The 11,181-nt window shown below is 31.4% G+C and overlaps 2 protein-coding genes across 3 annotated transcripts; one reads left to right on the plus strand and one right to left on the minus strand.

The window, feature by feature from the left end:
• Nucleotides 1-1,363: 1,363 nt before the first annotated feature.
• On the plus strand, nt 1,364-4,186 carry LOC114761087 (putative uncharacterized protein DDB_G0287975). Of its 2 annotated transcripts, none has more exons than XM_028950408.1 (3): nt 1,364-1,539; nt 1,639-1,840; nt 3,507-4,186. In XM_028950408.1, exons 1-3 carry the CDS (start codon nt 1,390-1,392, stop codon nt 3,524-3,526), a joined length of 372 nt encoding a protein of 123 aa, XP_028806241.1. In that variant the 5' UTR covers nt 1,364-1,389; the 3' UTR covers nt 3,527-4,186. The 2 variants fall into 2 exon arrangements, with proteins under 2 accessions (XP_028806241.1, XP_028806240.1); XM_028950407.1 differs by having other exon boundaries at nt 3,900-4,186.
• A 56-nt stretch (nt 4,187-4,242) lies between these two features.
• Nucleotides 4,243-5,952, minus strand: LOC114761085 (E3 ubiquitin-protein ligase ATL6-like). The gene has a single exon (XM_028950406.1). The coding sequence runs from the start codon at nt 5,657-5,659 to the stop codon at nt 4,736-4,738; it is 924 nt and encodes a 307-aa protein (XP_028806239.1). The 5' UTR covers nt 5,660-5,952; the 3' UTR covers nt 4,243-4,735.
• Between the last annotated feature and the right edge of the window lie 5,229 nt (nt 5,953-11,181).

An 11,181-nucleotide genomic window follows, 5' to 3' on the forward strand; every position in this document is an offset into this window, starting at 1 on the left:
GAAAAAAGAGTCATGTGATCAACACTAAAACTTCTTTGAAAAGTCTATAATGCGAGAAGATTAGTTACTACTATTAGTGGTGATACATTAAACTCAATCAAAAATAATGAACAATTGTAAACGAGTAAAACATAGTACTGTCACAATAGTAGAAGGAGAATAAAGTTCAATAAAACATTTACTCAAGTTTAGTTTAAAAGCTCAGCTTCTAAATCATTTCAAAAACAAGAGAAAATCATTTTTAACACTTGAAAAGCTCATCTCATCTTGCTCTTTTACAATAAATATAAAATCAAAGTCTAAGAAACTCAAGATTAAACCTTCTCAAGCTTATCTTCTTTATTAGACTTCTTGTTCTTCCATTCTTTGAGCAAGATCTCTCCCAAATTCTCTTCCTCTTCTTCAAATCATCTTCTCTTTATATATAAACTCGTTCACTCCATATCCAAGTTATTTTCAAGCAATTAAATATGATATAAATATTGATAGCATATGTAAGATTATTATCATACAAACTTTTTTGCTTTACTATTTGATGTAATCAAAACTAAACATACACTTTTTTTTTAATGAAAAATACTAAACGAATACAAATATCAGCGTGTCCACTAAAAAACTTATAGATAAATAAATCACCTTGTAATTTTGCACCAAATCATTATCAATAAATATAAATTCGATAAGAAACGTTATAATTCACAAATTATGCACTGCAGTTGTTTCTAAGAATATAGGTACTGAATGGGACTTTCTTCTAGCTTTTAGTAAAAATAGCCAAAAATAGTGAAGCATACTTTTTTTTGTATAAAAATTGTATCTTTAACTTAATTTTGGTTGGTCAAAATTTATAGCCAGAATTTTCATTGAAATTCCGTTTCTTTTTTGCCTGAAAACTTTTGTTGCATTTGAAATTTTAATGATAGGTAATTAAGAAATTATTCCTATATGCTTCCTCTGTCATCTACGAACGAAAGGTATTTCTTCTTTTTTTTCCCCCACAAAAAATATACGCAATATTTTGCCCAAAATTTTATATTCAATATTTTTTTTATCATTATTTAATATTAATTATTTATATTTATAAATTTTTATCATCTAAAAATTTGATTTTCTTAATATTTTGGAATCTTAAAGTTGGGCCAAATTCAGACTTAATGTCACGTACATCATATATGGGCCGAGTCAGTGCCTGTCAGCTGGCCATGAGTCGCCTTACCGCACCCTCCACACGAAACGACACCGTTCCCATGGCCTGGAATTTCAATTAGGCGGGAAACTTCATCGGCTTTGCCGCCACCAGAGGACCCTACCCGGATCGATCTATCTCTTTTGCTCACTATGATCTGAGAATCTCCGGCTCCAGACACAGAAACAGAATCGAAAGGAAAAATGCAGATTCGCGTGAAATGCAACTGTGGGGAAGGAGACTGTTCAGAATGGGCCATCGTTGAACTTCAAGGCGTTGTTGAAACGCAGCCTTCGTTTCAAGATCGCCTCCAGAACCTTGAGATCGGCGTTCTCTGCCGCCCTTCTTCTCAGGTCGCTTCGATTTCTAATTTCGAATCCGAATCTGTAATTGATTTATAGGGTTAATTTCTAACTTGATCTCCTTTTTATGTTTTTCCTTTTTTTGTTCAGCAAGTCTATACTTTGACTATTGGGTACCATGAACTGACAGGATCGAAAGTTCCCTTGAAGAAGCCAATTCTGGTGCTGAAGAAAATCAAACAGTCGGACGCAGACAGCGGCTGTGATAATAACTGTAACGTGGAGCTTCAAGTTGTTGGAATCATTAGGCATAGGATTTTGTTCAAAACCAGACCGAAAGCCCTCATTTCGAGTAAGTGTTCCCTGATTTCGTTCTTTTTGGAATTTTTCTTGTACATTTAAGCTTACGAGACATTTTGAAGCAAAGCATCTGATTGGTTTCTTGCTGTTCGCTTATCTTCCTTTCATCTGTCTTACACCGTATAGAACGTTGGGCGCATCAACACTCAAACTGAACAAGAATAAATTTGATCTAATCTATATCAATACATATAAAATTTGAATAATTAATAATGTAGCTTAACCCTTATGATGGAATTGGGTGCATTCGATTAATTTTGCTCGGGCGTGAAGCCTAATAATGATATGATTAGAAGTTTTAACTCACTAAACTTAAATCAGTGTGGTGCCCTGTCCTTTCTGAGGCGCGTTAACAGGAGGAAACTTATTAGTTTGAATAATTTGTAGTGGGTAATATATTTAATAGGTTTAAAGTAAATTAGAATATTTGATTTAGATTCTCTTTCACTACATGATTTTATATTCGTCTCTTTTGAAACCTTTTCCACTATTTTTTTCTCTGACCAATTGATATATGTTCCGTATCAATTTCCTCCTACTGCCTCATCTTAATCTTATCCCTTCCCACTTATCAAATCAATTATAATCTTAATCTCTTCCTTGGGGAAAATATTTCCATCCCTGCGTGTACGGATGTTTCCTCTCTGCTTCCGTAGTGCTATTCTAATTTTTGTAAGAATTTCTACATCTGTTAGAACACGTCCTTCTCAGCATAACCTACTTGCGCAATTTGCAGTGCTTCTTTTATTTGTTTATTTATCCACTTTTGGGAACCCCATCTACAAGTAACCAACTGTTTCATATGAAGCTATTGTGCGTGGGGCATGATGCACAATTTTTAAGTTTATCATTTGGCATCATAAATCTTTGTTAACTAAAGTCCAAAACCTAATCAATTGTCATCTTTGATCGATCCAGATATATCTTATAGGATACTGTTCTCTTGAATCTCAATTTCATTTTCAAAAATTGCACCCGCTTCATTGGCATTACTCTTGCTAACTTAATTTTGATGTTGAACTTTAATTCTCCCCTACATAAAAGCTCTTGGCCTCTAAAGACTGTCCCATGCGGAATAACTTATACTTTTTTTTTTCCTCCTGAGAATAACTTTTACTTCACTCATCATGGTGGAGAAAGAAGAAATCATAAGATTCTTTGAGTAAAGCGATACAATGTTTCCCATTTCTTTTAAGCTTCTCTGATAACAGCTTACAGCCAGCTACTTCATGTTTACTGTTATGATTTAAATAATCTCTAGGGGAATCTTAATTTCATCTAAAACCCTTCATATACGTCATTCTTTATATATTAAACATGAGCGTTTGCATGGCTGTGAGGAAATTATTAGTCCCGTCTGTTATACATTCAGATTTTTGGTTTCAATGATTTGCTTCTGATTGAGAATAATGGATTTACAAATATATGCAGATTTGACCACTCTGAGCTAGTTTAGGTGGTAAATGATAGAGTAAGGTCTGGGTTGTGTTCAGTTTTTATTTTGATGTAATAAAAATATATGCAAACTTGTATCAACTGACTTGATTGTAGATGCTAGAAGCCATAATTAACATATCAATAGATCGATATATAAAGCACAGTACTAACATCTTGTTTAACCTAATAAAGTATGAAACCTTTTCCATTTTATATTTTAGCAGGTTTACAATCATATTAGGACTTGGATGTCGGTATATGCGTTGGGGAAGCGGTGGTTTTACTAGACACAAATAGTTGAAAAGAACTTATGACCTAATTCTTTAAGTACTCACTTTTGTCCTTTAAAAAAAAAAAAATCTTTAGGTACTTATCATCAAGTTCTTTAATAAAACCTACCAAGAAAATATGTCACAACTCAAAATTGCATAGTTGACTTGTTTTCTAAAAGTGTTTCTCAATGGCGTGATAATTCTATGGCACAATTTAGTAGGTCGGTGTTTATCAAGTTGCATTAAGATTTTTCCTTTTTTTGTCCCCATTGGCCCATCCTTGTATTGTGACATGTAAGGCTGGCCACTCATGTTATGTTATCCTTTCCCTTCATTTTCCAGAACCAAAAGTAGAAGCAAAGGAAAGACAAAAACCCATCATATTAGGCTCTGTTCCTTCCCAACAATCAGCATAACACTGTTCAATATCATTCTCAGTGGTTGGCCCCCCCACCTCAGAAAAATCTCGGTTCGAGGTCATTGCTGGACCGGAAAGGTCAAGAAGCTCCATCAGAAACTTTGACGATAAACATCATATCATCCTCATCTCTGTAACCCATGATTGATGTATCGACATTACTAGCAACCACATTATCTGTGTAATGAAAGAAAGGGACCGCCATTTAACACTTTGGATGCCTTTGTTATGTCACTGTTTTTTTTTTTAAATTTTAGAGTATACCCATTGAAAAATATTTACGTCCTGTAATCTTATTCTAATGCCATACTGTGGTTGTTTGACAGATCAGATGGCACTTGGCAGCCATAGACATGAACATGGTTGTAACTTATAAATTTGGGGAAAAATATATATTGTCATTAGTATTGTGAAAATACTACCCTGCTATATATAGTCCATATGCATCAAGCCGATGAAATTTTCACCCTCCCAGGAAGTTAGATTATTAGTAAAGGGGGAGGGGGGGGGGAGAAAAGAAAAGAAAAGAAAACCGAGTGGACTCGGTCACAGGGCTATAGTGTTCTCTGCCATTGCACGCCAACGCTGTATGTCGCCAAAAAGAAGACCGAGTTGACTCGGAGTCCATCCCACATGAAGCTGATGAAAAATTTGTAATATCTTCCACACTTGTGTCTGCTGAAATTAAAATGTAATGGATCAAATCCTAATAAGCCATATCTGTTTGTTTCCTTCAATTCTTGCTTCGTTCCAGAGACTTTCATGGAACTAATGGCGGAGAATGAATAAGATCCTCCTTATCCTTCTTCATAACCTGCGTCTCATTCCGACACAAACCTTTCCTCGGACTCCCTCCCACGTTGTAACTCGCCGACCGCCGCATCGACCCATGATGGTTCAACAGAATATACTTCCGAACATCTTCCGGCAACCTCAACGTAAAACTCTCCACCTCACAATGTCCCGTTGAATTCGACCTCCTCAACTCCTTCACCCTCCCCGACCTCAATCGATCTCCTCCAACGGCCACCGCGACGTCCCCAACCTCGCCGCTGTTTGCACCACTTTTTCCTTCAGGACCCTCATCTTTTTCATCTTCCTCATGTTCGTCTCTGCGATTATCATTGCTCTCGATAACGTTCAATTGCGGCGGAACCGTTATGGCCACCTGATCGTAATCTGGATTCACCTTTTCCCGACAAACAGGACAAGTCACGTGAGAAGAGAGCCAGGCTTCGATACAAGAAGGATGGAAAACGTGGTTGCATTTGGGAAGTAACCGGAGAGTTTCGTAATCTTTGAACTCGTTCAAGCACACCGCACATTCAAGTGCTCCTTTACCCATTTTGAGGTCTTTAATGGTGGAATAGACAAGGATGGGGAGCGTGTCCAGGACTTTCCGTTCAATGCCCTCCGAGCACGAGCACGACCAGTCTCCCGTTGGGACGGTGGCGGCTTCCTCGTCAGAGCAACGGCGGAGGTAGACGGAGAAGAAGCCCATGAATAGGAAGGCGCAGAACAGGGCGCCCACCATGGCAGCGATTGAAGGGTCCCAGTTCTGGTGGGATGCGAACGACGGCACCGGCTGCACGGCGGATTGCGCGGTGGCGCGTAGCACGAATATAAGTGAAATCAGTTGAACCCATGTGAGTAGGCTAAAATGGAATCGAATGGCTTGAATCATCTGGGTTCAGAGGAGGAGGAGGAGGAGAAGAGGAGGGTGTACAAATAATGATTAATAATTATTAACAATTACCATGAAAGAGAAACGAAAGAAGAAAAGGGGATTCCATTGGGTTTGGTGTGTGAAAGGAAGAAGAGAAACTGAGAAAAACAGACTTTGGTTTCTTGAGGAAGGCGAAGAGAGAAAATAAGAAGACTCAGATTTTTGTTTTGGGGGGCAGATGATTGATTGAGAAGCTACTTATTAGCATATTATATTTATATTTATTTATTTATTTTAGGGCTAATTATGAATTACTCTGAAATCAGTTACCCTCAAATCAGTTCAAGCAGTTCACTTTCTATGGTTTTTTAAACATATCCTAATAACTTCTTATGCTTCAATAGGCTACGGGCAATAATAATTTCTCGTTGTTATCACTCAATTAATAGTATATTTTTATTAGCACTATAATTATAATTATAGTTATGATTTTATTTTATTCAGAAAATATTATTAAGTCTAACAATCAAAGAAACTAATTAACCAAAAATATTCTATTTTGTGACATATTTCTGTTTTTAAGCCTAATCTTAATCTCAAAATAGTATGTAACGAATAACAATTGAATAGACTGATAGACAATCTTATGAATGATATAAAATTAAATTATGACAGCTATCTCTTTCTTTTCAACTAATCATGAGGTATCTTTAACTTTTTTTAAGAGAATTATCTCTATTTAAACCTCACAATAATTAAATGTGAACTAGTTGGGAGGTATAATTGATAAATACTGCTAGCTTCCGTCGTTAGTATAATATCTACTTAGATTAAAAAATTCAAATAAATCGGTTTATTATTACAAATATGATGTGATTTCCTTTTTAAGTATTTTTATATCACATTAGATTATATATATTCATTTATATGCTAAGTAAATTTGTTTGAGGGGAAAAAACGGTACTATCTGTGGTCTTAAATGAAAAAGCTAGACAAGGTTTTTTTTGTTCAAAATATAATATTTAATTTTATTTTATCTTTCAAATTTATAATTTTTTTAACATATTCCTATTGATTGTAAACATATAAAGGGGTTTTCATTCAGAGTAGTTTTAATGTACATTATTAAAAAAAGTTTTTAAGAAAAACTAACATAGATTTGTCACAAAATAATTAATTTAACTAATTTGTAATATTTATAAATTAATTATTTAGCTCTTATATTAAGAAATAGATGCAATAATTACGGTAGAAAAATATATTAAGATTTTATATTTAGTTTTGTCCAAAAAAAATTATATTTAGAACTAACTCAACCATAAACTAGGTTGGATATTAAGGATGAAAAGAGTAATATTTGTTTAAAACAATAGTGATTGGACCGAAATAAAATATGAATAAAAAATCAAGCTAACTTTTTGTTAATCAAATTAATTTGTTTACAGTCATATAATTATGCAACTCCGTCTATGTTGTATAGCCGGTCCCAAGCCCGGATAAAGGAGGAGGGTTGTGTTAGGCCCTCGACAGCCAACGTAAAAACCCGTCGAATCTCATGAACATGGATCAACAGTCATATAATTATGCATTAAAAATATTTTGTATTTTTTATCTTTGCATTTGCAATTTATTTAATTTTATAGCGTGAGAGCATTTAAACTTAAAATATTTTAAATGAGATGGAATCAAACAAATTACAATCAGCCAAAAATATCAAACAAGTCACAGACCTAACATGAGTTATATTTATGAGTGGCCGAATTGAATACGAAAAATAGAGAGCTAGCTAAGTTACAATCATAAAAGCAGAAACAAAAAAGAAATTGACAATAAATAAAATTTTCGAAATATACATATACTAAATAAGACACAAAGAAAAGCTGTTTTCAGTGATTAAATCATTAAAAATAATTATTGCTTATTTATCCAATGACCGAAAAATTTAAGGCGTGTACATAGAAACGAACTCCATTAAATAATTTATAGACAAAAAGAAAGCTTTATAGCCTGGTTCATAGTTTCTTTCCAATAAGCATATCTCAAAATTAGACAAGAATATAAAAGACATTGGCTGTTTTCTTCTCGTCTTTGAATAATATATCACCATCAGAATAGTACTTGACCTTAATATTTCAATTCATATTTTAATTAATAAAAAAATTGCTCACAAATACATCTAAAAATGGAGAGCAAATTCAGGTGAAGAGTCTAGAAGTGCCAAGTAGTAATGACAAATAAGAAATTTTGTTTTTTTGGCCACAAGATAAACAAGTAATCCTCTAAGCAGCAATTTTGTGGTCTTAAAATAAACATTGATTTAAAATCGAGATAAAATAAGATATTGATGTCGTGCAAGCCCCAAAAACTTTTTAAAAAAAACAATAATGATAAAGGAATCAAAATTGAAAAATAAAAAGGGAAAAAAATGATGAGACCCAGAATTGGTACGCACAAGTTTCGTACAAACTTGAATGTCATTAAAATATGAAGTTCCAGATCTATGCCCGGACAGAATACAAACATTTTGTTAGAAGCCAAAGGTTATTGATAACGGTTAAATTTATTATCATTTTAAGTATTTATTAAAACAATATAATAACAAAAAAAAACTCCTTTATGAGGGGTGCTTGGTTCTTATTATAAGGTATTAGATGAAGTACTTATTATATTACCACTTTTTAATGTTGTTGTTTTCTTTCATTTCGTTATTATATTACCACTTTTTCATTTGGTTAATATTAAAAATTTTAATGAATTAGTGACCTCTCTTTAATTTTAATAAAAATGTTGCAAGTATTAAGAAAAAGACCGAAGAGAGTAAACATTTAAAAAATAACTTGGTAAAAAGACTACAGTTAAAAAATGACAAATTAAAACTATAATAATATTAAAACTAATATAATTACTTCAAGAATAAAAATAAATAGAATGGACAAATCAGTGACGCCCTTCTCCTATCACCCTCTCAATCATTGTGCCATTGCTTCCTTATAGTAGAAGTTATTGTTTTGAAGGGTTTTAACTGTAAGAATGGAAATCAGCTTTCCATCACAAAGTTTTAAGTTGATTTTATTTTAATATATTGTAATTATATATATACATCAAAATTAAATACAACTATGGCTTTCAAAACATGTACTCCTTCGATCTTAAATAGAAGGCCATTATACTAGTGTGTATACGGGTTTTATATTTAGGACCAGAGAAATATTAAAAATTTTGAAAAATAGATAATATGCCCCAGAGCTTTCAAAGAAATTTAAGAAACTTTGATCCATTAAAAAAAATGATACTTCATAAACTAATGAATAAGAAAGAATATTTACTCTATCTTTGGTAAGAGAGAATTGGATGGGAGAAAAAATTTAATGAGCTCAATTTAAAAATTAGAAGAAGTAGGATTATAAAATTTTGATAAGGAGAATATATAAGAAAAAAGTACAAGAAAAATTAATTAAAAACTTTTAATCCTAGCTATGTGATTATTTTAAATCAAGCCGAAAATTTTTAAAATGAAATAATAAAAGATCCAAACAAATAAATAAAATATTTATTTGTGAAAACATAAGAAACCTAAAGAAAAACCAATCATTTATGTTAAAACAAAATGATAAAAAGATATCAAGAATAAAAATTAATATCGAAACCTTGAATAAAATTTCAATTCTTAAAAAATATTAAAATCTAGAAGTATTGGATATTTATCCAAAATTGGGAAAAATTAATTACAAAAATAATATTATGATACTTTGCAAATACATATTAAAAATGCATCAGCGCTCATTGGTATTAGATTCGATACCGACGTGGATAAGTCAAGCAATTTGAAATATTGGCACTCTATAAGTCCTAGGACTTGATTGTAAATGATATGTATAGGCAAATGCGTTTCACACTTGGCGAAGGAAATTCAAAATACCTTCAGGAAGTTGCAAATACTCTGTCAATGTCAAACGCTTTTTCAGATACTTCTGTGGTTAATATTTCTTTCAAGATTAGAAGGTAGTTTTAGCTAGCTCAACTTGTAGAAATGGAAGGTGTTTGTTTATTTATCTCTTGTGAATAAATTTATGTTATGCAGCTGAAAAAGAATAAGCTGCTGAGTGGTGCGAGACTAAACAGTTCCTATGGTGGAAGTTGATACATTATAGGATTAATTTTCAAATAGGAATAATTAATCTCCAGGTCCTTATAGTTTCATCTGATTTTTAATTAGGTCCTTATAAAAATTTTTCTTTTTATCAGCTCTTTTTACTTTTGTGTGTTTTTAATTAAGTCCTTCTATTTTTTTTCTTTTTATCAGGTCCTTAGTTTCACTTATTTTTTAATTAGGTGCTTTGTAGTTTTTGAAAAATTATTTATTAAATTTATTCTTTAAAATTAATTTCATTTTTAAATTAATAATTATATAATTGGACAAAATAATTAATATAATCATTTAGTAATTAATAAATAATCAGAATAATAATTATACTTAAATATAAATTATTTATAATCATATTTTAATTTTAGAAAAATTTATTATTATAATTTGAATTTTATAATTATAAAATTTGAATTGAAAATAAATAATATATTTGTTTAACTAAAAATTTAAAAGAATATTAACATAAGATTGTTACAATAATTTATTATTTTTAAAATGTTATTATTTGTAAAATAAAAAATAAAAACTACAAGGACCTAATTAAAAACAAAGTAAAACAATAAGGACCTGATAAAAAGAAAAAAAATTATAAAGACTTGATTAAAAATATATGAAAGTATAAAGATCTGATAAAAAGAAAAAAAATTATAGGGATTTGATTAAAAACTAGTTGAAACTATAAGGACTTATATATTAATTATCCCTTTCAAATATTATAATTGGAATGAGGTGTTGTGAAGAGTGAGTTGGGATCTTGATCTTGATTGATACTACTTCCAATCCTTAATATAAGAGCTAGTTGATTAATTTGAATAGATTAAGAAAATTAGTTAAGTTAGTTATTTGTAATAAATAAATATTGTCTTTCCTAAAATATCTTTGCTAATCAAATGTATTGATCAGAACTTCTATTATTATAAGGACTACATTAGGAAAAAATAAACAAATATGAGAGACAAAGACGATCAGGGTCTTATATTTAGGACTAAAATAAAAGTTAAACAAACTCTTATATTAAGGACCAGAGGTAGTATTAAATTATTATGTGCTTAATATTTTATATTCTTTCTGGCAGTGACAAGCAAGCTTAAATTTGTCTTCAAAGCTTAAAAATGCTAAGAATATGGTCTTGATTGATATTAATGCATTTTTTTCGTTTCAATTAGACGGCCATGATTTGACTTTGAATTCTCTTTGCAAATTTCATATTATTATGTTAGGTTATTCTCATTAGTAATTTATCTGTGTTTATCTTTTTACAGCTACGGATATACAACAATCACAAGTAGAAGATCATTTTACTAACTTACCATTGGAGGATATAATTGGAGGGATTAGAGCTACGTATAACTGTTGTAGTACACATTTTGTATGTGACTGAATGAAGCATGGT

The sequence above is a fragment of the Neltuma alba genome, unplaced genomic scaffold, assembly GCF_004799145.2.
Source record: "Neltuma alba isolate B1F8T4 unplaced genomic scaffold, ASM479914v2 tig00011081_pilon, whole genome shotgun sequence".
NCBI classification, from domain to species: Eukaryota; Viridiplantae; Streptophyta; class Magnoliopsida; order Fabales; family Fabaceae; genus Neltuma; species Neltuma alba.